The 26,179-nt window shown below is 36.8% G+C and overlaps 1 protein-coding gene across 2 annotated transcripts in view; it reads right to left on the reverse strand.

The window, feature by feature from the left end:
- Window positions 1-1,068: 1,068 nt before the first annotated feature.
- ELMOD2 (ELMO domain containing 2) overlaps window positions 1,069-26,179 on the reverse strand; it is a 29,391-nt gene continuing 4,280 nt past the window's right edge. For both annotated transcript variants that reach the window (XM_070769085.1, XM_070769086.1), the window contains exons 4-9: window positions 21,389-21,486; window positions 19,390-19,519; window positions 16,846-16,979; window positions 14,710-14,778; window positions 13,740-13,873; window positions 1,069-4,633 (exon numbers count right to left, since the gene is read on the reverse strand). In XM_070769085.1, coding sequence (XP_070625186.1) covers window positions 4,488-4,633; window positions 13,740-13,873; window positions 14,710-14,778; window positions 16,846-16,979; window positions 19,390-19,519; window positions 21,389-21,486 — 711 coding nt within the window. In that variant the 3' untranslated portion in view covers window positions 1,069-4,487. The remainder of the gene's footprint in view (window positions 4,634-13,739; window positions 13,874-14,709; window positions 14,779-16,845; window positions 16,980-19,389; window positions 19,520-21,388; window positions 21,487-26,179) is intronic.

A 26,179-nucleotide genomic window follows, 5' to 3' on the forward strand; every position in this document is an offset into this window, starting at 1 on the left:
GATCATAACAGTCTTATGAATTGCAGAGTGTACACATTAAGTTATTTGGAAAGTTTTGTGAAAACTAACATTTTATTTTTAAATGTGCTAACTCACTGGTGAAACCCATATGAAACTGCAGGTTTTTTAGTGGAAAGGTTTTTAATTGCTGAATCCATTTAATAGCTCCAGGACTTTTTTGCTTCTCTATTTCTTCTCGGATAGGTTTGATAAAATGTATTTTTCTAGAAATTATTTCATCTAATTTTCCTAATTTTGATATTACTCAATATATCCTTTTTAATATCTACAGTATCTCTAGTGATTCTTCATATTTCATTCTTGACAGTATTTATTACTTGCTTTCTTTTTTATTGTTAATTTGTCTCACTAAAGTTTATCAATACTGTCAGTCTTCTCAAACACTTTGTTGATCCTATTATATGCATTTTTTCTTTTCTATGCATCCAAGCTCTTGTCTTTGATATTTTCTTCTCTATTTTCTTCAGGTTTATTTGGTACTACTTCATCAAACTCCTTGAGACGATTGCTTTGTCTTTAAAGCACTTTTTCCCTAACATATACATTTAAAGCTATAATTAGTACTAACTTTAATAAGGACTGCATTTGCTGCATCAAATCAGTTCCATATTCAGCTCAAGATAAGCTACACACACACACACACACACACACACACACACACACACACACACACACACACAGAGGAATGCTTTGCAGCTTTAAAAAAAGTATGGAAGCTATGCATGAACATACAAATAGATCCGTGAGCAACTGTGAAAACACGTTGCAGGATAGTATGATTTATTCCTAGCCTTTCTAAGAACGGGGGGTGATGGTAGTTTCTTTTCTGGCATCATAACCAATTGTTCTTTTCCAATAACCTTTTAAATAGGTAATCAGTAGATGAGTTAAAGTCATAAAAATAAGAAAATTTTCTGTATATTCTGATTTTACCCTACAGGAACATGATTAAAGGATTAAATGAAAAAAGTATTATTTCATGAACATAAATGATATAAATAAGGGACGAGGAAGATGGGAAGGGAGCAGAAATATTAATAGAGAGGCTTATGACAATTTCAACATGTTTTTATTCGCTCACAACATTCCAAACAAAACAACATTACATTTCAACTATTGCTTTTACATAGGAAGTTAATTGCTTTATCCAAAGTAGACAGAAATCTATTTCTTTACGTTGCCAACCAGCACTCTTTCCCCTAGGGAAAGCTACTGCTTAAATATTTTTTGAATACATTGTTTAACAGAAACATAGCCTTGCCCTATAATAGTAAGGTAGTAGTTGGGTCTTACCTGCACTACATTTTAACATTTTTCTTATTCAAAGCTGAAGCTAGGGGAAAAAAGGCTCACTCATGGTTTTTCTCAGATTTTTATCAACTCCAGGAATCCTCATTTAAAAATATCGGAGAGGTTCATAAATATGAAATCGAAATTAAGCCTCCCCAGAAGTTGGGTGGACCATTTATCCTGAGAAAATAGCTGCTGGTCCCCAATCACTAATTCAAAAGGATAATAAACATTATTGCCCTTCAAGCCAAATGTCTTCTCTTTGTGCTAAGATAACATGTAATCTTTCCTGCTCTGACAACGAACACTCCTCCTTCACATTCCTCTACTGTTTCTCCTTTTAGCAAATCTTTGACCAAGTTCTATTTCACTGAATGCAAAGGGGAGAGAGAGCACATAACAACTACGGACACTGGAATAAAAGTGAAGAGCACATATATTTCACATAGAAAAATACATACAAATCCAAGTAGCTCATTTTAGGAAAACAAATCAGGACAGGCATTTTTAAGAAAAAGATTTTCCTTTCTCAATTATAAATGGTACCAGTAAGACACTGATTTTTATATCTAACTATATCACCATATTTATATATAAAGAGGGGTGGGTCTAAGTTCACTGATATCCCCTGATTTCTCTCAATTCTTTAAAGATTGTCTTTCAGAATGTATTTAAACTGCAACTTGTAATTATATTTTTAGACTACTTTTGTCACTGATTCACTCTTCAGTCTGGCACACACAAAAATTCATTTCAACACTGATTAACTTTTTTGATGCTAAAGCAAACAATTTTCCTTCTACTTCAATTCTATCACTACTTTGGTATTGTATTACTATAGAAACAGGTAAGATTCTAACTATGGATTTTTAGACTACCTAAAATTCTAACATACATATGTTGAAAGCAAGGAAAAGCAGGATGGCAGACACAATTATCATATTTCTCTTTTCATGTATGTCACTATCACATGAAAATCAGAAGGCTCATGTTACATTCTAATTTACAAATGGTGATATTTAGCTTGGCTTTCAAACTATCAAATCTTAGAATCTACTGGTGGCTTTCAACCAACTTACCATAGAATTGTCTGAAATGGTTATGGATCATCTTAAAAACAGAGCAATATATTATACAAACAAAGGTGGACTTAAATAATATATTATTGAACAAAATTTCAAATGACATTTAAAAAACATTATTATTAAAGAATTATTAAAAGGGTTTTTCTTCCCCCTAGGAGAAACTTAATACTTGAAAAGTTTCCCATTCTATACTTCAATCATTCTTTAAAAGCATACTGACAAAGGTTTATATCAGTTCAAGACCTCATCTGTTAAAAGATTAAATACAAAGGTAAGTATTTTCTAAGCAAAAACTAAAAGACTAACAATCGCTTTCCATGTAATGGTAAACATCCTGATAAAATGAACTTTAATGGCTAATACCTGATTTTTATCTCATAGAACTCTGGATGGATGATAAAGTATGGAAAGCATTTAAAGAGATGAAGTCAAGGTACTCCTAGGATTGAGAAGTCTCCCACAAGAAACCTGTTTTAAAAGTCCAATAATACGGAAAATCTAAACCACCATTATAGTAAAATTGAGCCAATTATAACATTTTATCTTGTTGAGAAAAGAAGAACTTCAACGCATGTACTTTCTTTTGGCACGCACTGTTAATGTGTGTGCTCTACAACACTGCACCTGTTATTTTCCAGCTGAATACTTTATACCACTCTTCTCTGTGGCAAGTTTAAAGAGAGAAGTCTGTCAGTAGACATAAACAAATATTTGAAAGTTTCAGGTCTTGATATATCATATAAAAGCCAGTCCTTAAATGCTTGATATGTACCACTTTAAAGATGTATTAACTATCATCACATTTTAAATTATGTCTTTAACAGGCTGCTTTCTGTAGGATTTAAGGAGGATGTGGTAATCAGATGGACCTATCTTTACACTCTTTTAGTTTTGCTATGAGTACAAATGTCAAACACACAAAGAAGAAACTGTTCCTGTTAGAATCTCATCACTTTATAATCCTTGACAGCAGTTGCTGCTCTCCTGAGATTTTCAGAGAATAAAGCTATACAAAATGCACAGCCGTCATCCTCAGGCTACTTTAGAGTCCCAGACTGTTACAGAAAACCCACAAGGTCACACACAATTATCTAGAAACGTGGTGGTGTCGAAGCAAAGGGAAGCGAGACTCAACAGTGAGTAAAGTCAACCAACATCGCTTAACTGAGATCTTTAAAAAGCTTGGTTTTTCTCTTGCTAAAATTTGAAGACAGCTTTATTAAAATAGCACCTGTTCTTTGAGTATAATCAAGATTTTCCTAGCAGAGCATCTCTTTTCATAAACGTACACTGACAGAGAGGCCTCATAAAAGCCCTCACATCAAGCACTAAAATTTCTTCTCCGTAGCTGATAAAAAAGCAAATACTGAAGATGAGAAAGTCTTTAAAGCTTTAGAATTACACTGTGATATTTCAAAGTGTGTTATTTAAAAACAAAAGAGCTAATCACCAATACTTCATTTTCTCATTACCTATTACATGAAATAATCAGAAACACCAAAAAGAAGCCCATAGTTCTGTCTTCTCTGACAAAGAGTGTCTCTCTATACGCTCCTGTTGCTCCTATGAGACAACATTGTGACGTGTGATTGAGATGCAAACAAAGAGAACCATGACGAACTATTCTGTTAATTAACCTACAAATAAAATAAGGCAAAGGAAAAAAGACCATTTCCAGACTAAAAACCAAAAACTCTTAACAGAGCTTTGAAAAGATACCAACTTGATAGTTACAACACATAAAAATGAAAACTGACTTTTACACATTTTAATCAATCAATTTAACAAAAATTGATTTGTACCTGATTTGTACTTTTACACTGAATGGGTTAAGTCCCAAGCTCCAAACTGTAGCAGTTCATGCAACTCTACAGAGGGGATCTTTGGAAGATAAGGTACCTTTGGAGGACAGTGTATTACCAAGTGTAAACATACACTGATTGTCCACTAGCTTTCTTAAATAGAATTTCTGAAATATTTTTGTAGGAAATTATATATAAGGTGTGTAATTGATCAGATAATTTCTGTTACAACATATAAATTCTGTCGTGTGTGCAAAATGTGGTAAAAATAGAAGATACTACGGATGAGTCATATTTTTAAAGTAAGTGATACATTACAATCCAGTAAGAGTCCTTTAATCTTTTCATGAAACTTCTCTCTGTACACGTTGAAATACATAATGCTTTCTGGCTTTTCCTCAAACCAAAACTTGTCAAATTCATATACAAGATAACCTGCAGTTAAAAAAAAAAAAACACACATAAATATAGTGCTCAATAATGAAATCACACCCAACCATCTCATTTTAAAAGTGTATAACCATTCTTTAAATTCCATATTAGGATTCAATGATCAGAAACCATCTTTAAGAGAAACCTGAGGAACTTTATAAGAAATATTTTTGTATGTTCAAAATAAGTATCAACTTCAAGATATTTAGAGTCCATTTATTCTTTGTCTCAAAAAAAATCAACAAAAGTCTTCAAATTTAGAAATTATCAAAAGATACTCTGAGAATAGGGGGAGAAGTTATCTCCAGAGACCCGTGAAACAGAAAAATGAAAGTACAAGAAAATGTCAGGCGTGGATAAAGTACAAAAAAAGCTGTTTTCTACTAGATTTTAAAATGAGTTACTTTTGCTTTTTTCAAAGAACTATCCAGCACCTTCTCTTTTTGAAAAGAATACATGAGTGCTAAATAGGCTTAATATTTTTGTTTTTCAATATCCTCATTACAATAGCCAAATTAACACTCAAAATGTTAAAAACACTTAATGAAGATGAACGTGTAAATAGACATATTTACAACAGCAAAATATGTGAATTTAAAACTGCTCCTAAACCCTATTTGGATTCAACCAGATGCCATTTATTCAATTACTTAGCAAATGCTACTGCAGCCGTGGCCATGTGCTCATTCACTCTCATAGCAATGCTACGAGCCAGTGTTGTCTATTCTCATTTTTCTGCAGAGGAAACAGAGGTGCAGGGAAGTTAAACGACTCGCCCGAACCACAGTGTGCAAGTGGCCTCTAGTATTTTATAAACCAGACTTGGTTTCCACCAGCATCTCACTCCCCCTTCTGAAAGGCTGTTCAAGAAGGGACCTATTTCAGATAAGTGGGGGAATACAGCCAGTGACTTTACATAAAAGAGTGGCTACACGATCACAAATTGCATAGTATGAAATGACTGTAAATTCCACTTTAAACCATTAGTCATAAAGCAAACAATAACAGATAAGAACCACGACACTTCAACAGTGAAATATCATTTCATAAGAAGGTCAACTGAAGAAAGATTTCAGACTAATCCCTTAATAACAGATCTTTGTCAACCGGGGTTATGTGACACAATCAAAGAATAAGGCCTCTTTGGGCAGAGAGACACCATCTGCTTCCTGTTCCCAAGAGACAAGCTGAGACAGGTGATCTTGTAACTAATATTTTACATCTTTCATTCAAAATTTATTCTGTGTATACATGAGCACAATAGTACATCTATTCATCCATATATAAATTGAGTCTCTGTTCTCCCGCACCCTACCCCCAATATCATAAAAGGGATGTGCAATCAGAAACTTTGGAGATTTAATGCTCTTGGTAGTACTGTAAGTCAAGCATCCAACTAAATTTCATAGAACACAGCTTGTTTTAGTATTTCTGGCTATTGGGTTTTAGCTATTTACCATACCTTTAAATTGCTTTTCATTACCTATTCAAATGACTTTAAAGTGATAGAAAAGAGTTGTTTCTATAAAGCAACATACCCAGTCTATTGTCCTTTGACTCCAGGAGTTTAAAACACCAGACTTGACGGAAATACCATACAAAATTTCTAAACTTACAATTCCCTGTATGCTTCTACTGTCCCTAACCAAAGCTGCAGGGGCACTTGAGGTTTTCCCATAGGGATTAAAAATAGAACCACAGAAACAGGAATTAACTGGTACGAAGGATGTTACTGGGGTGAAGGATGTTACAGAGGCTTCCCTGGTGGCTCAGACGGTAAAGCGTCTGCCTGCAATGCGGGAGACCCGGGTTCGATTCCTGGGTCGGGAAGATCCCCTGGAGAAAAAAATGGCAATCCACTCCAGCACTCTTGCCTGGAAAATCCCATGGATGGAGGAGCCTGATAGGCTACAGTCCATGGGGTCGCAAAGAGTCGGCCACGACTGAGCGACTTCACTTTCCTTTTCCTTTCACTGGGGTGATACAAATGTTCTAAAACTGGATTATGGGGACAGTTGTACAACTGAGTAAATTTACTAAAACTCACTGAACTGTACACTTAAAACAGGTGAATTTTATGGTATATAAATTACACCTCAATACAGCCATTAAAAGTCATAACCTTTTTATTATACAAATTTAAGAGTTAACTTTTTGGAACCTCCAAACCAATGGTTGGTGACTTCTCAGGATGACAGTGACTATGTGCTTACATGTTAGATATACAAACAGCAACAACAGAACTAAGAAGCTAATCACCACTTGCTGCTTCTAGTCTTGTCCATGAAAGATGATAACAATAAAATGGGAGGAGGGACAAGGAGGAGAGCAGAGACAGACACAGATCACAGGGAAATAAACAATGTGAAAGCTCATCTTTTTATATAGTTCTTTCTTTTAGATAGAAACTATGACCCTGGAACTGACTTGTGCAAATGAATTGGGCTCAATCTCCCAACAAAGAAAAGTATGTATGTTCAAAAGATAAGGTTTCAAACTATCTTCCAGTTAGAATATGCTTCTTCTAATAAGAGCAGAAAAATTGGATTAAAGATTTACTGAGCATGACCCCACCCACCAGAACAAGACCCAGCTTCCCCCTCAGTCAGTCTCTCCCATCAGGAAGCTTCCATAAGCCTCTTATCCTTTTCCATCAGATGGCAGATAGAATGAAAACCACAATCACAGAAAACTAACCACACTGATCACATGGACCACAGCCTTGTCTAGCTCAATGAAACTATGACCCATGTCCTGTAGGTTCACCCAAGACAGACGGGTCATGGTGGGAGAGTTCTGACAAAATGTGGTTCACTGGAAAGCAGAAAGGTAAACCACTTCAGTATTCTTGCCTTGAGAACCCCATCAGTTCAGTTCAGTCACTCAGTCGTGTCTGACTCTTTGTGACCCCATGGACCACACCACGCCAGGCCTCCCTGTCCATCACCAACTCCCAGAGTTTACTCAAACTCATATCCATAGAATTGGTGATGCCATCCAGCCATCTCATCCTCTGTCGTCCCCTTCTCCTCCCGCCTTCAATCTTTCCCAGCATCAGGGTCTTTTCAAATGAGTCAGCTCTTCGCATCAGGTGGCCAAAGTATTGGAGTTTCAGCTTAAGCATCAGTACTTCCAATGACACCAGGACTGATCTCCTTTAGGATGGACTGGTTGGATCTCCCTACAGTCCAAGGGACTCTCAAGAGTCTTCTCCAATACCACAGTTCAAAAGCATCAATTCTTTGACACTCAGTTTTCTTTATAGTCCAAATCTGACATCTATACATGACTACTGGAAAAACAATACCCTTGGCTAGAAGGACCTTTGTTGGCAAAGTAATGTCTCTGCTTTTTAATATGCTGTCTAGGGTGGTCATAGCTTTCTTTCCAAGCATCTTTTAATTTCATGGCTGCAGTCACCATCTGCAGTGATTCTGGAGGCCAAAAAAATAAAGTCAGCCACTGTTTCCCCAGCTATTTGCCATGAAGTGATGGGACCAGATGCCAGGATCTTAGTTTTTTAAATGTTGAGTTTTAAGTTTCACTTTCATCAAGAGGCTCTTTAGTTCTTCTTCACTTTCTGCCATAAGGGTGGTGTCATTTTCCTATCTGAGGTTATTGATATTTCTCCAGGAAATCTTGATTCCAGCTTGTGCTTAATCCAGTCCAGAATTTCTCATGATGTACTCTGCATATAAGTTAAATAAGCAGGGTGACAATATACAGCCTTGATGTACTCCTTTCCCGATCTGGAACGAGTCTGTTGTTCCATGTCCAGTTCTAACTATTGCTTCCTGAGCTGCATACAGATTTCTCAAGAGGCAGGTCAGGTGGTCTGATATTCCCATCTCTTTAAGAATTTTCCACAGTTTGTTTTGATCCACAGAGTCAAAGGCTTTGGCATATTCAATAAAGCAGAAATAGATGTTTTTCTGGAACTCTCTTGCTTTTTCAATGACCCGGCAGATGTTGGCAATTTGATCTCTGGTTCCTCTGCCTTTTCTAAATCCAGTTGAGCATCTGGAAGTTCACAGTTCACGTATTGCTGAAGCCTGGCTTGGAGAATTTTGAGCATTACTTTGCTAGCGTGTGAGATGAGTGCAATTGTGCGGTAGTTTCAGCATGCTTTGGCATTGCCTTTCTTTGGGATTGGAATGAAAACTGACCTTGTCCAGTCCTGTGGGCACTGCTGAGTTTTCCAAATTTGCTGACATATTGAATGTAGCACTTCCACAGCATCATCTTTTAGGATTTGAAATAGCTCAACTGGAATTCCATCACCTTCACTAGCTTTGTTTGTAGTGATGCTTCCTAAGGCCCACTTGCTTTCACATTCCAGGATATCTGCCTCTAGGTGAGTGATCACACCATCGTGAATATCTAGGTTGTGAAGATCTTTCTTGTACAGTTCTTCTGTGTATTCTTGCCACTTCTTAATATCTTCCGCTTCTCTTAGGTCCATACCATCTCTGTCCTTTATTGTGCCCATCTTTGCATGACATGTTCCCTTTAACCCCATGAACAGTATGAAAAGGCAAAAATATAGGACACTGAAAGATGAACTCCCCAGGTTGGTAGGTGCCCAAAATGCTACTGGAGATCAGTGGAGAAAAAACTCCAGAAAGAATGAAGAGACAGAGCCAAAGCAAAAACAACACGAGTTGTGGATGTGACTGGTGATGGAAGTAAAGTCTAATGCGTAATCAGCAATACTGCATGTTGCTGGAATGAATCAAGGCAAATTGGAAGTGGGAAACAGGCGATGGCAAGAGTGAACATAGACATTCTAGGAATCAGTGAACTAAAATGGACTGAAATGGGTGAATTTAATTCAGATGACCATTATATCTACTATTGTGGGCAAGAATCCCTTAGAAGAAATGGAGTAGCCATGCATAGTCCGAAATGCAGTACTTGGATGTAATCTAAAAAACAACAGAATCATCTCTGTTAGTTTCCAAGGCAAACCATTCAATATCACATTAGTCGAAGTCTACGCACCAACCACTAATGCAGAAGAAACTGAAGTTGAATGGTTCTATGAAGACCTATAAGACCTTCTAGAACTAACACCCCAAAAAGATGTACTTTTGCATTATAGGGGACTGGAATGCAAAAGTAGGATGTCAAGAGATACCTGGAGTAACAGGCAAATTTGGCCTTGGAGTACAGAATGAAGCAGAGCAAAGGCTAACAGTGTTTTGCCAAGAGAACACACTGGGCATAGCAAACACCCTCTTCCAACAACACAAGAGAAGACTCTACACATGGACATCACCAGATGGCCAGTACTGAAATCAGACTGATTATATTCCAAAGATAGAGAAGCTCTATACAGTCGGCAAAAACAAGACCGGAAGCTGACTGTGGCTCAGATCATGAACTCCTTATTGCCAAATTCATACTTAAATTGAAGAAAGTATGGAAAACCACTAGACCATTCAGGTATGACCTAAATCAAATCCCTTATGCTTATACAGTGAAAGTGAAAAATAGAGTCAAGGGATTAGATCTGATAGAGTGCCTGAAGAACTATGGACGGAGGTTTGTGACATTGTACAGGAGGCAGGGATCAAGACCATCCCCAAGAAAAACAAATGCAAAAATGCAAAATGGTTGTGTTAGGAGGCCTTACAAATAGCTATGAAAAGAAGAGAAGAGAAAGGTAAAGGAGAAAAGGAAAGATATAACCATTTGAATGCAGAGTTCCAAAGAATAGCAAGAAGAGATAAGAAAGCCTTCCTCAGTGAACAGTGGAAAGAAATACAAAGCCTAGAGATCTTTCCCACTAGAATGGGAAAGACTAGAGATTGCTTAAGAAAATTAGAGATATCAAGAGAACATTTCATGCAAAGATGGGCACAATAAAGGACAGAAATGGTATGGACCTAGCAGAAGATATTAAGAAGAGGTGGCAAGAATACACAGAACTATACAAAAAAGATCTTCATGACCAGATAACCCATGTGATCACTTACCTAGAGCCAGACATTCTGGAATGTGAAGTCAAGTGGGCCTTAGGAAGCATCACTACGAACAAAGCTAGTGGAAGTGATGGAATTCCAGTTGAGCTATTTCAAATCCTAAAAGATGCTGCTGTGAAAGCGCTGCATTCAGTATGCCAGCAAATTTGGAAAACTCAGCAGTGCCCACAGGACTGGACAAGGTCAGTTTTCATTCCAATCCCAAAGAAAGGCAATGCCAAAGAATGCTGAAACTACTGCACAATTACACTCATCTCACACGCTAGCAAAGTAATGCTCAAAATTCTCCAAGCCAGACTTTAACAGTATGTGAACCGTGAACTTCCAAATGTTCAGGCTGGATTTAGAAAAGGCAGAGGAGCCAGAGATCAAATTGCCAACATCTGCCGGGTCATTGAAAAAGCAAGAGAGTTCCAGAAAAACATCTATTTCTGCTTTATTGAGTATGCCAAAGCCTTTGACTGTGCATCAAAACAAACTGTGGAAAATTCTTAAAGAGATGGGAATATCAGACCACCTGACCTGCCTCTTGAGAAATCTGTATGCAGGTCAAGAAGCAATAGTTAGAACTGGACATGGAACAACAGACTCGTTCCAGATCGGGAAAGGAGTACATCAAGGCTGTATATTGTCACCCTGCTTGTTTAACTTATATGCAGAGTACATCATAAGAAATTCTGGACTGGATTAAGCACAAGCTGGAATCAAGATTTCCTGGAGAAATATCAATAACCTCAGATAGGAAAATGACACCACCCTTATGGCAGAAAGTGAAGAAGAACTAAAGAGCCTCTTGATGAAAGTGAAAGTGAAAAAGTTGGCTTAAAACTCTACATTCAGAAAACTAAGATCCTGGCATCTGGTCCCATCACTTCATGGCAAATAGATGGGGAAACAGTGGAAACAGTGACAGACTTTTTATTTTTGGGCTCCAAAATCACTGCAGATGGTGACTGCAGCCATGAAATTAGAAGATGCTCGCTCCTTGGAAGAAAAGTTATGACCACCCTAGACAGCATATTAAAAAGCAGAGACATTACTTTGCCAACAAAGGTCCTTCTAGTCAAAGCTATGGTTTTTTTAGTAGTCATGTATGGATGAGAGCTGGACTATAAAGAAAGTTGAGTTCCGAAGAACTGATGCTTTTGAACTGTGGTGTTGGAGAAGACTCTTTGAGAGTCCCTTGGACTGCAAGGAGATCCAACCAGTTCATTCTAAAGTAAATCAGTCCTGGGAGTTCACTAGAAGGACTGATGCTGAAGCTGAAACTCCAATACTTCCCCACCTGATGTGAAGAGCTGACTCATTAGAAAAGACCCTGATGCTGGGACAGATTGAAGGCAGGAAGAGAAGGGGATGACAGAGGATGAGATGGCTGGATGGCATCACCAACTCAATGGACATGAGTTTGAGTAAACTCCGGGAGTTGGTGATGGACAGGGAAGCCTGGCGTGCTGCGGTTCATGGGGTCACGACTGAGCGACTGAACTGAACTGAATAAGAGCAGAACCTTAACTAAGACATTACAGTCAATTCTGAGGGGGAAACTTCTGTGTAAAAGATGAGTATATGTGTGTCTTTATGTGTGTGTGTTTGCTTTAAATGTTTCAAGAAATTTGAAAAACATTAGCTTCTCTGCTTCCTGGATGATCCACAGGTCTTATGGATCTGACTGATAGAAACAAAACAACTGAGAAGGTCCTGTAACGACTTTGCCACCTCACGTATTACTTTGATGATCTTCCTAGTCAGGAGCCAAAGAAGATGCTGGTACTGAAAGCACTGTAAGCAACGCTATCCGAAGATGTTCCAGTTACCCCTCTGTGGGGGAATACTGGACAGAGTTCATTTTGTACTGCATTCCCACTTATCACTCTAACACATTTACTTAAATATGGTAAAATGCTGAGGGGGGTAGTTTTTCGGTTGTTTATTTTGCTACTCTTTTTTGTGTTCAACAAGCAGCATTACACAAGCATATATTCATAGAGAAGACAAGTAATCTGGAAACAGCTGGCCAAGTCCCAGGAGTTCCAGCCCTTTGCAAAAAGTCAATGAGAGATTTAGGAGAAGAAACTAAACAAGACTAGAGGAGGGAAAAACAGTTTTTCAGTAACAAGATGAAAGAAAACAACTATATTTTCATTTTAAATAACTGTATTTTCAAATGTGGACATCTAGAAGAGGGTCATGACTGAAAGACTAGGGAAAAGGCTATGACAGTAACCTAGGAACAAAGTAACATTACAGTTCCAATGGGACAGAAATAGGTGGACAAATTCAAGAGAAATTCAGGAAGGAGACAAACCTGGAAATTAGGGATTAGTAAAGGCAGGGGAGGGTATGGCAATGGAGACCTGGATGACTCCTTTGAGAATGGATGAAGATGTTATGATCTGGGCCCTTAGTATCTAAGTAGTTTCCTATAACCTATATCCTATCTAAAGATACAAAAAGATCAAGAAAAAGGAGTATGAAGCCAGGCTAAATCTGAATTCTTTGCTTCTGAGCAGTATCTTCAGAAGATGCGTTTATTCACATTAAACCTTCAAGATTCAAATATCATTAAAATAAAAGTTAAAGGAACAGTTACAACTGTTACATGACTGTTACCTAACTGTTAGGAAGAGTTACTAGATAGCCCCAACCTAACACAAAAAACCTGGTCTTGAAATAAGGAGTGTGTGCGTGTGAAACATTCCTTTAAACTTCCTTACAAGAGTAACCAAATGATATCTGTCCTTGATTCAACAGCATTCATTAACCACTACATAAGAAGAAAAATTCATCTATAGTTGACTGGAAAATGAATGTCTACAGAGAAACTGCATAAATACTAAATTTGCATACATGTCAAAAAACTGCCTCAGTGAATTTTTTACATCAGCAAATATATAAACCGAAGTACAAAATACTCTTAGAAACCCATATTCCATTATCTTGTTTTTCAGAGATACTAAATAGTAAAATGACAAATACACATTATATATTTGATCAAGGTAGTATATATTACATATTTAATATTATATACTAAGTGTGTACATATATGTATATATATATACACTTTACTAAGGATTTAAAATTTTTCTTAGAAATATCTACTTTTAAGTCATTTCAATACTCACAATAAAACTGGTGAAAGTGTTCCATTGTTGGTATACCAGGAACAAAGTTGTAGAGGTGAAACTTCAAAGCTTCACTCTTCAGTAAGCTGTAAGCCATCTCTGTAAGATTGATTCCAACTATTGCATAAGAATACCTATGTCAGAAACATTACCAGTTATCCCAGCTAGCCAAATAGTTCATACAGTAAATTTTAAACTATGCAAGGAATTAGTAAAATGTTACTCTGATTAATTTCTAACACAGTATTGATTTTAAAATAAGTTCTACATATTAAGAAAGTAAACCAGAATTGATTAAACATTTTTGTTCTTCAGAGCCTATTGATTTTCTGGATCTAATCTAAAACATGAAAATAAAGCTCTGGTCACATGAATATCTAAAACCAAAATCCTTTTTAAAATATCCAAGAGAGTACTACATACACCCTCATTGATTTCTAAAATACACTGGGTAATCTGACAGTTTCTCCATTATCAGGGTATTTATTTTTATGATGTAATACTGTTATCAATATAATGCTTTTTCAAAGATAGGTATCATTGAAATATAAAAATAAATAATGATAAAGCTAATAACTGCAAAGAATCAGACACAACTTAGCAACCGAACAACAACAAAGCTAATAATGTCAATTTACATTTCACTTCACAAGTTTCAAAGTTATTTCTCATTTTTCTATTCCTATTTCAAAGCCATTTCCCATTCCCATTTTCAAATCTTCCTCAGAAAAATTTTAAAAGGTCCTTATTTTCGTTTTATAGATAAACTATATCTTGTGATAAAAATAACTGAAATACATACAAAATCAGTTTATGATCACATATATTAAAATAATGTCATGCAGTATTATTTATAAAGTTCTTATTAACTAAAATAATTTAGAAAAATACCCTGAAATACTTTCAAATTCAGATCTTCTAATTAACTTGAATTCAAGAGTTTACAGTTTCTTTAATATATCCAGCTTACCCTAATTTTGGATGATTTGAACGGGAAAGAATCTGATGAGCTTCACTGGTGTAATTTTCACTGAAATATCTGAAAAGGTTTAAGAAAAATAACAAAATTAACATGCCATTCAAACTGAAGATACCCAGAAGCAATTTTAAAAGCTACTGTCAAAATGACAGTCCTATTGCCAAAAGTACCCCAATCTCCATCTCAAATCCTTTAGTGACTCTGAGATGCTTCTCAATCAAAACTTAATTCTGAGCCATCAGGCCTATCTAGTATAGGATATGGGTCCTTTGCTAGATTTTGAAGTATTTGACAAAAAAATGATCCAACAAGAGATTTTTTAAATCTATCTTAAGGAAAATCTAGAATTCTGTCTGTTCCACATTTCTTATAAAATAGTCACTGTCTACCTCTTGGGACACTTCCTTTCACCTGAGTTCATTCCTTCTCTTGTGACTTAAGTCTGTACTGCTTAATGCCATTGTCAATGCAATCAGAAGAAAGTCAATAGCCTTCCTTTTGCTTAAAAACCAAACAAAAACAAAACCCTCCTTGATGAGTGGTATAACTAAAATACTGGCCATAAAACAGAAGTATTAGCAGATACAGAAGAGAAATATATAAAGGCTCATACATCCTGTTGGTGAGTACCAATGCAACCTCTTTTGAGTTCTTATAGACCAAACCTTATAGAGAAGTCAGAGCTAATTTTATATTTTCAACCATTTCTAGTACATCATTGGCCATCAAACAATATATCTGGATCTTGGTCATTTTTCAAATTAGTAGCTATTAGCTCTAAATAGAGTAAAAATATCTGCAAATTATTTAAAGATCTATCAGAATCCCTTACCACAGAACTGAATCAAATCCTATTAAATTATTTAAGTTTTAAGCTAAATTATCTTCTGAAAAGCGTTGAAAATCTTGATTTCTGAGGAAATAAGCCAAAAGCAAGGTTATTCAGCAAAAGTTAAGAAAGGAAACATCAGAAGAATGTGTATCTAACTGAACTCCAATTATCTGTGTAGTTTACAAGTACCAAGAAAAAAAGATGGACTTTAAAGGCTAAAAACAAAAGATCTACATGTTCTGAACAATAATAAATTTTAAAATATTTTAGAATTTTCCCAAGTGAAAACAAACTGCATTTATTCTACTTAAATTCAAGTTTCTGTTTATCAAAGTGAAAAATTGGCAATCTCATTTTTTGTAATTATTATCATTATTTTTCAGACTTTTGTGCTTTATTTTTGAAAAGTAGACATATAGGTAACTTTCCTACTCATAAATTTAGGTATTACAGAAAATTAAATACTTTTGTTACTGGAAAAAAAACTGTAAATATCAAAGCCCTACTATATCTTCTATTTTCCTCCCAAATAGCCTTATCCATATTGATCTAGATATTTTTTCTCAATATTAACATAAATTAGCTCAGTTTGGGGAATAATTCTTTCACAGTAACAATTATATGAACTTTGTTATGGTTAGGGTTCTCACCCTAGGCATTTTATAAGCCTATAAATCACTACTCAAGGACAGGCCCAAACACTAAAATATCTCCATCTGCACATTCATATACATATTAATCTTCCAGGTTAATTTCTAAAGTAGAGTTGGTTATCAATTCTGACTTTAGTTACATATTTTGAGATTTCACATATATGCCCAAGCATAAATATTAAAAAAGAAAAACAAGAGAGAATTCATATAGGCTCTGAAAGGTCAGGGATTTAGATCACTTGTCACAGATGGTGAAGAATAAGTGTGAAGAGACTTTATTTTCATCTTGTGTGCTTATATTTCCTAAAATGGAATCAGAGAGCCAAGAAGGAAGAGGCAAAAGGATAAAAAGAGTACATACAATTCCTTAAACGGTATCAGAAAGGTAGGAAGAGAAAGAGGAAAAGTTGGTAAGTAAAGAAATCATACACACACACACACACACACACACACACACAGACAAAGCATATGGTCAACATATTCAAATTTTTGCCAGCATATTAGTAAATACTAATAGCACAGCAGCTACTAAAATTCAGAGATAGTATGAAACAACCAGATTAATTCTTACTAAATCTTAACAAGATTGGAGATTACATGGAATTTCATTTAGAGAAGAAAAGAAAGTTTATTTTCACTTACACAAGATTGATTAATCCAAGTATGCCCATGCCTCTGAAGTCTGTTTTGGGATCGTCACCCTGGAAACCAATGTCAGCCCACTGCTTGGAGATTCTAGCCTTCAACTTTTTCGTGGGCATTAGTAGATTCCAAAGCTGTATAAACATGCTTCCATATTACAAACAATAGTGATGCTCTTAATTACCAAGACATTTTCCTTCTCGCAGCTGACATACTGGTAAACTGAATGCTTTCAATTAAACTACTTTTGTAGACAAATCACAGGCTCAACAAAGACTTTAGAGAACATTTCAGTTATCCTAAAAAATGTAGCACATTTATTCCAATGTAAAAGACTGATATAAAGAACGACAGATTTTGAAAAGGTAACAAATACACAGAAATCTGAAACAATAAGATGGCTTTACTTACTAAGTAATACATATACACTAGACTTGGTAAACTGCTTCCTTGAGAAGAACACAGTCCTAGGCACTTGGCCCTTCCCTCAAACACTATATTCTTAAGTAGGCTTTATTCTAATGGCGGGTGATTAGTCCCTAGTCAGAAAGAATACAAGTCTGAGATAGGGAGGGGATCATGGAGAAACAATACCAATAACATTATTTTTACAAATTTTCATAATTTTAAAAGAAAAAAGTATGACTTGTTTGTAAGTAAATATATTCCTCAAGACTGAGGATTTAAGAACAGCTATCAACTATTGGATAGCAACAAACTAATCAATGCAAACTAAAGTTAAAAAAAAAAAAATCAGTCATTTTCCAAATTCAACACCACAAGTCATCAAACAAAACAGACTTACAAAAGTTGATAAGAAAGTTTGTGAAAACTTGCAAAACAGAAATACTTGCATTTTTTTTTCCATTTCACTATCATTTCAGGCATTGTTGAGTAAAGGACTCCTAATGAAAGGAGTATCCTGTTACCTAGAATGAAATGTGAAGACTTTGTGACCTTACTGTAAGACAGGGTCAGGACTCTGGCCCTGAAGCTAATACAGTCATCAGACTGGGTTTTCTCTGGTCCCTCCTCTCATCACTAACACATGCATCTGCTCACCTTAGCGTCTCTCCGTGAGCTCAGCAAGCATTTGATTACGCCAAGAGTGAGGCCCACAACGATGCGGTGAGAGACAAGGTAAGACCGCTAATACTCAACACTTACTCTGTGTAAATATCAAATTTCTGGGTTTCACCCCTGGAGATTGTGATTTCATAGGCCAACGTGGAACTCTGGATTCCAAACGTTAAAACACTGGTTACCTTTAGAGAAGGTGGCCCTTAGATTGCACTTAGAGGCATGGATCTCCTCAGCCCCTGACCCTGCTGAGTTTCTGTGAGGCTGGGTGATTCACTGCCAGCCACTGGCTCTTCACCTTTCGGTAAGTTTCATGATGAATCACCAAGATGAATATTCCCCTGACTAAAATGCTAGGACTTGGGTCTTACTCCTCTAAAGAGAAGATACAGTGTAGAGAGGGTCTGAGGTTACGGGAATAATGATGATGAGAAGGTTATAAAGAGCAGTCCAGCCTCAGTGAGTGCCAGGCACTAACTATGCTAACACCTGAAATATAGAAACTCAACCCGCAGCAAAAGTCCTTTGAGTAGTTTTATTATGCTCTGCCAAAACCAAGTTTTATTTTTAAAGTTCGGTGAAGTGCATATTTATACTCTTTCTGAAAACAAGGAAAAAGTGTTGTTTTTAGACTTGTCTCTCACTGTTACTTAGATACCCGCTTACTGGAATGACGTCTCTTTCCACAGCACGTTTAGTTTATAACCAAACACCAGGTGCTCTGTGCTGTCTTCCCTAACTTTAAACATTAAAAAATACAATCAGAATAGGTGAAGTGGATGGGCAGGTGACTCATTTCTGTTTCAGAACTCATCCTTCTAAGACCTTCCCGAAGCAAATGACTTCATCTTCTCTAGGCCCCAGAATTAAACTCATCCCTCAAAGACAGGTACTAAAGCAGATGACTTGGAAAGCTTGCTCCAGGTCTAATCTCTCATTTTGGCACCACACCGGCCTTATATACTTCTACTCCAGAAATAATAGGAAGGTTCTAAGTAAATTTCTTTACTCCCTTAATTTTTAAATCTATTGTGGCAATATTCAGCATGTTTCATAAATCCCCAAAGATCTGATATAATGATCTGAAAAGGGACCTCCGTGTTCACAGTTTGAGAGGAAGCTGAAAAAATGCCTAATTTTTATAAGGAATTCTATAAAACTTAAGGGGGAAAAACGTCTGAAGCTTGTGGACTCACTTCTCAGTTGAAAAGATCTCCCTTTTTAAGTTTATGATTTATTTCAGAATTAAAAAAAATTAAAATTAAATTTGAATATCTTATTGATTCTTATCAGAAAATTACAAAAATAGTTAATGAAAAATCTTTCACCAGGATGATTACATTTTCTAAGAGGCAAAGAAATCAGATAGCTGTGTAAGCCTCTAGACATTGTACACAGGCCTTACTATCTTAAGACTGATTTATTTTCCAGTGTCACTCAAAATACAAAATGCCAAAAACTTACCTTGATAAGCAGCTTTTCATGTTGCAGGTTATCAGAATCATACGGCTTTTTTCTCACACTTTCTACATCCAAATAGAGCTGTTTGTAACCAGATATCTGTAGTAAGCATGCCTTCATGCAGATTTTAAAACTGAAAATGATAAAAATTATCATTTTTTAAAAACATACCTTCCTACCACAATAAAGTAACACCTCCCATAGCTTGTGGTTCATATGTCTATTTAGAAAGCAATTTCTAGTTTTCAGTTGCATACAATAAGCATCAAGAGCCTCTGAAAACACAAAGCATTATACAAAGTATCACGTACGGTAAGATAGAACAAGGCCTAGAAAGAGAGCAAGCTGCATAGGAAAAGCAAACTCTGCAAACCGTAAAGTGTGCAAATCCTTCATTTGTTCACTTCTTTTCACATTTTCTCTGTGCAATCTCACACATTTCCCTATTTTTATTGCCCAATATTAACAGCAGACCTGGTTTTCCAAGGATGAAACAACACACACCGCCATGACAGGTTCTCCCAGTTCTCCCGAACACAACAGCTTATCTTCCCTGAAGAAGCATGCTCCTTCTCAACTCAGTCTCTCAATCTGTTCATGGAATCACTAAGCTAGTTCCCCAAGCTAGAATGCTCCGAGTTCTGACCCTCCTCTCCATCAAAAACACATCAAAAGGTCCCCGAGCCCTTATCCTTTCTGGCTCTGAAATGTCCTTTAAAGCCCCCATCATATATCTGTTTAACCTGGTATATTTATGGCTTCATCGTCTCTTGTCCAAATGACTCAGTTTCTTGTTTTGTCTTTATCCCTTCTACCAGCCTCCTATACCCTCAAATTTACCCTCCATCTTCCTAAAATACATATCTGATCATGCAGCTTGTTCGCTTAAAAAAAAAAAACAAAAACAAAAAACAGAGGACAAATCCAAGGTTTTCAGTGTGACGTGTAAGCCTTCTTGCGTGTGTCTCTGACCTCGCACCCCACCCACTTCTCCAGCCTCTGCTCTGTGTCTATCCAACGCTCAGGCCGCAAAGGACTCCCTACCATTTCCAGATCCTCAAGGGCTCTGTGCCTTGTAGCCTCCTTCTCTGCATGAAATGTCCTCCCCAACCTTGTAGCCTCCTTCTCTGCATGAAATGTCCTCCCCAACCCACTCAATGAGGTACAGCTCAAACGTTCCCTCTTCTGTGGAATTATCATCACAGTTCTCTCCTGTACCTTTCCCTGTTTCAGCCTAAACAAATGACTCCTTCCTCAATATCCACATAGAAAATACCAAATGAAGAAAAAATTGTTAAATATTTACTATCTCAATAAACTAGTGCTGAGAACACAAAACTGGAATAAGTCAAGTCCTTCTCTTATGGAACTCAGAATTCATTTGGGGAGGAGCAAGAGCAGATCAGTGACTATAGGACAATGGGTTAATTGTGTAACAGACGACCTTCCTGGAGGAGGGTGGAGGAACTGAATTTTGGAAGACAAAGAAGGACACAGGTGCTGAAGTCACATTTCAGTTTGGGAAAGTGATGGTAAGCTATTTTAGGGAAGGCAGACGGTAAATTGACAATACTGCTGCACTGGGACCCAGTGAGTGAGGGAGTGACGTCGCTCAGTCACGCCTGACTCTTTGCCACCCCATGGACTGTAGCCTACCAGACTCCTCCGTCCATGGGATTTTCCAGGCAAGAGTACTAGAGTGGGCTGCCATTTCCTCCTCCAGGAGATCTTCCCGACCCAGAGATGGAACCCGGGTCTCCCACATTGAAGGCAGACACTTTACCGTCTAAGCCACCAGGGAAGTCCTGGGACCCAGAGATACAGGTTTCAGATCTCCTTCTACTCACCTCTCCCGACCTCACTTCCTCATTGAGTAAAGTGTAAGGACGGAATTGGATGATTTTCACAAACCTTTCACCTCTCATGTTTCACAACTTTGTGTGATCTTTAACCTCACAGGATGTAAGCACACGATAAATGAGAATACTGTAAAAACACACACCTGGCATCCTTCTCAGGGTTAATATTCTTTTCCTTCATTATATCTTCTACACATCTGTCCACTTCACTCTGAACAACAAGTGTAGCTTTCTGTAAAACCTATTTGTGTGAAAGAAAGCTGTATGAGAAAAATCTCTTATAGCTGGGGAAAAAAAGGAGCATTTTCAAAAGGGCAATTGTGCTTTTTATTACTGAGTTCTAAAAAGTTCTTTACTGGATATAAGTCCTTAATCAGATATATGTGCTGTAAATGTTTTCTGTGTGGCTTGCCAATTCATTTCTTAAAGGCATTTTTGATAAGTAGTTTTTATTCTGATGAAGTCTAATTTTTTGATTTTTTTCTTAAATGGTAATGCTATGTCTTCTCTAAAAGAAACTTCTGCTTAACCCATGGTAGAAGATGCATATTCTCCTATGGTTTCTTTGAGAAGGCTTAACATTTTAAATATAGGTCTAAAGTCCATATCAAATTAATTTTCACAAGAAGAGAGTGATAGGAGCCTCCCCACCCCTGACCCTCCCAATTTGGTTCCAGTTGTTCCTGCACTTTACTGGTTTTCCAATACTTTCCTGATCTCACTGAATTGCTTTAGTATTCTTTTTAAAAGTTACATATGGCCTATTTCTGTTGTCTCACCTGTTATATTTATCTCTTTGCTTAGAAAGTCTTGGAAGTCAGACAGTATATGTCCTTTAACTTTGTTCTTTGAGAAGACTATTTGGGCTATACTAGGTCCCTTAAAACTCTATCAACTTTAAATGAGCTTGTCACTCCCTTCAAAAATAACTTGCTGGGATTTTGACTGGAATTGCATTGAATCCACAGGTCAGTTTGGGGATTGGCATCATAACAATATTGACTCTTCTAATTGATGAATACAGTATATCTTTCCATTTTAAGTTTTCTCAGGAAAAGGAGTTGTAATGTGGAAGTCTTACACAGGTTTCATTAAATTTATCCAAGTATATGCTACTGTAAGTGGAATTATTCTCTTTTTTGTTTCTAAGAAGTTTATGTTAACATACAGAAACATACTATGTCCTAGGACATTGCTAAATTCATTTACTAATAATGCCAGTAATTTTTAGATTTCTTAGGATTTTCTATACTCATAAACTATGCCATCTGTTAATAAAGACAGTTTATTTCTTTTCACTCATTATGTCTTAGATTTATTTTCTTTGCCTTACTGCACTGCTTAGGTCTTCCAGCAAATGCTGGATAAAAGGAGAGTAAACATCCTCATTTTTTCCCAACTGAACGTGCAGAGCATTCAATATTTCAGTGTTGCATACCATGCCAGCCTTTAATATGACGATAAAGTTCCTTTTATTCCTAGTTGGTTGACTGTTTTTGATCATGAATGGGTATTAAGTTCTGTCAAAACAGTTTTTTTAATATCTACTGAAATGACCATATTTTTCTGATTTACTTTGTTAATGTGGCAAGTTACATTCACTGACTTTAAAAACATTATTATTTTTATATATTACTGCTTCCATATTAACATCTCTAGTCTTAAAACAACCATGTGGATATTAATACCTTCCTTTTACAATGAGTAACTTGCACAAAGTCAAAGGAAGTGACAGAATCTGAACTTAGACTTTTTTCATAGAAATAAAAAAGTAGAGCAAGTTAATGGAAATACCACAAAATCAGAAGTCAATTTTACTCTACAAAGTATGGATAAATGAAGTAAACAAATGAGATACAACACACACCATAAATTGTATGTCTAAACTGATGAGACTTCGCCCATTAGCTTATTGACAAGTTACGCTGGATTTAAAACTTCAAGAAAACAAAGCTCCTGTGATTTAATTTAAGCACCCACTTGTTGACCATTTCTTTTTAGTATGCTCTTGAAAACACAATTAGCAATTTTCAAATAATAAAATCATAAGAATACAATTTTAATGTGTAGTTCTCTAGTGAACTTTAGTAGCCAGTAAAGGAGATAAAAGATAACGAACATCTTATTTTCTTTAAACTTGCAACTACTACCTTAAAGCCTCCAGACACTTCACCTCTGCCCACCTTACCTCTTACATCTCCAGATGCCTGTTTATAATTACATTAGATTTTGTTTTTTACTTACTGTTTTGTATCCCAAAGACCCTGATGGAATGTTGAACATATAGCAATCACTCAAATCTTTGCTCAAGGACTTGACTAAGGCTCTAGAGTTCTTAAAAAGTAACATCTTATATACAGTCTCACTTAATTCGGGCATAATTTTACAACACATGAAATCCCACTAGCAAATTCCATGACTGAAAATGTTAAAATCAATTTTAGTAATAATAGTTACAGAGACAGATCTGTGAAATAGAGTTCCCAGTTCCAGAATCTCTCCAGATGTTCATCTACAATTTATGATGTTATTACTTCATAAAATTGTGTTCCAAGTTATTAAAGGAACTATATGGGTAGATAGGTATAAACAAATTTTTAGAATCAGCAATTTGGTAACACTCTAGATCCCTACAGTCTTATTAAAGAAGGAGAGAAAAAGATTCTGAACAAAATAAGATTCTGTAAGATTCTGAACAAAAAGGTAGGACTCTGCACTGCTCCCCACAATATTCATTCATGTATGAGTTATACTGACCATTTATAAATAAAAGACTATATCAGTAAAGCACCTATTTTATAGGTCACTCTCCAGAACTTAACTGATAAGTTTGCAACATTCAACAGTGTCCATTTTCTTTCTGGCATGAATCAGGTACTCATATCAGTATCATTAGACACTAGTAGAAAGTCAACATTGTTTGACCCTAAACTCTAGATCCACACTGTACATCACGACCAAATACAAACATATATGAATATCTAAAAAAGTTAGAGATGTATAGTGACAGTGAAGTTGCTCAGTCGTGTCTGACTCTGCAATCCCATGGACTGTAACACACCAGGCTTCCCTGTCCATCACCAACTCCTGAAGCTTACTCAAACTCATGTCCATTGAATCGGTGATGGCATCCAACCATCTCATCCTCTGTCATCCTCTTGTCCTCCCACCTTCAAACTTTCGCAGCATCAGGATCTTTTCAAATGAGTCAGTTCTTCACATCAGATGGCCAAAGTATTGGAGCTTCAGCTTCAGTATCAGTCCTTCCAATGAACACCCAGGACTGATTTCCTTCAGGATTGACTGGTTGGATCTCCTTGCAGTCCAAGGGACTCTCAAGAGTCTTCTCCAACACCACAATTCAAAAGCATCAATTCTTCGGTGCTCAGCTTTCTTTATAGTCCAACTCTAACATCCATACATGACTACTGGAAAAACCATAGCTTTGACTAGAAGAACCTTTGTTGGCAAAATAATGTCTCTGCTTTCTAATATGCTGTCTAGGTTCATCATAGCTTTTCTTCCAAGGAGCAAGCATCTTTTAATTTCATGGCTGTGGTCACCATCTGCAGTGATTTTGGAGCCCCAAAAAATAGTCTCCCACTGTTTCCACTGTTTCCCCATCTATTTGCCACGAAGTGATAGAACCAGATGCCATGATCTTAGTTTTCTGAATGTTGAGTTTTAAGCCAACTTTTCACTCTCCTCTTTCACTTTCATCAAGAGGCTATTTAATTCTTCTTCACTTTCAGCCATAAGGGTGATATCATCTGCATATCTGAGGTTATTGGTATTTCTCCAGGCAATCTTGATTCCAGCTTGTGCTTCCTCCAGCCCTGCATTTCGCATGATATACTCTGCACATAAGTTAAATAAGCAGAGTGACAATATACAGCCTTGACATACTCCTTTCCCGATATGGAACCAATCTATTGTTCCATGTCCAGTTCTAACTGTTGCTTCTTGACCTGCATATAGATTTCTTAGGAGGCAGGTCAGGTGGTCTCGTATTCCCATCTCTTTCAGAATTTTCCACAGTTTGTTGTGATCCACTTACAAATTGCCAACATCTGCTGGATCATGGAAAAAGCAAGAGAGTTCCAGAAAAACATCTATTTCTGCTTTATTGACTATGCCAAAGCCTTTGACTGTGTGGAGCACAATAAACTGTGGAAAATTCTGAAAGAGATGGGAATACCAGACCACCTGATCTGCCTCTTGAGAAATTTGTATGCAGGTCAGGAAGCAACAGTTAGAACTGGACATGGAACAACAGACTGGTTCCAAATAGGAAAAGGAGTTCGTCAAGGCTGTATATTGTCATCCTGTTTATTTAACTTTTATGCAGAGCACATCATGAGAAACGCTGGACTGGAAGAAACACAAACTGGAATCAAGATTGCTGGGAGAAATATCAATAACCTCAGGTGTGCAGATGACACCACCCTTATGGCAGAAAGTGAGGAGGAACTCAAAAGCCTCTTGATGAAAGTGAAAGTGGAGAGTGAAAAAGTTGGCTTAAAGCTCAACACTCAGAAAACGAAGATCATGGCATCCAGTCCCACCACTTCATGGGAAACAGATGGGGAAACAGTGGAAACAGTGTCAGGCTTTATTTTTCTGGGCTCCAAAATCACTGCAGATGGTGACTGCAGCCATGAAATTAAAAGACGCTTACTCCTTGGAAGGAAAGTTATGACCAACCTAGATGGCATATTCAAAAGCAGAGACATTATTTTGCCAACTAAGGTCCGTCTAGTCAAGGCTATGGTTCTTCCTGTGGTCACGTATGGATGTGAAAGTTGGACTGTGAAGAAGGCTGAGCGCCGAAAAATTGATGCTTTTGAACTGTGTGGTGTTGGAGAAGACTCTTGAGAGTCCCTTGGACTGCAAGGAGATCCAACCGGTCCATTCTGAAGGAGATCAGCCCTGGG

Source organism: Bos indicus, chromosome 17, assembly GCF_029378745.1.
Source record: "Bos indicus isolate NIAB-ARS_2022 breed Sahiwal x Tharparkar chromosome 17, NIAB-ARS_B.indTharparkar_mat_pri_1.0, whole genome shotgun sequence".
In the NCBI taxonomy this organism is placed as follows: Eukaryota; Metazoa; Chordata; class Mammalia; order Artiodactyla; family Bovidae; genus Bos; species Bos indicus.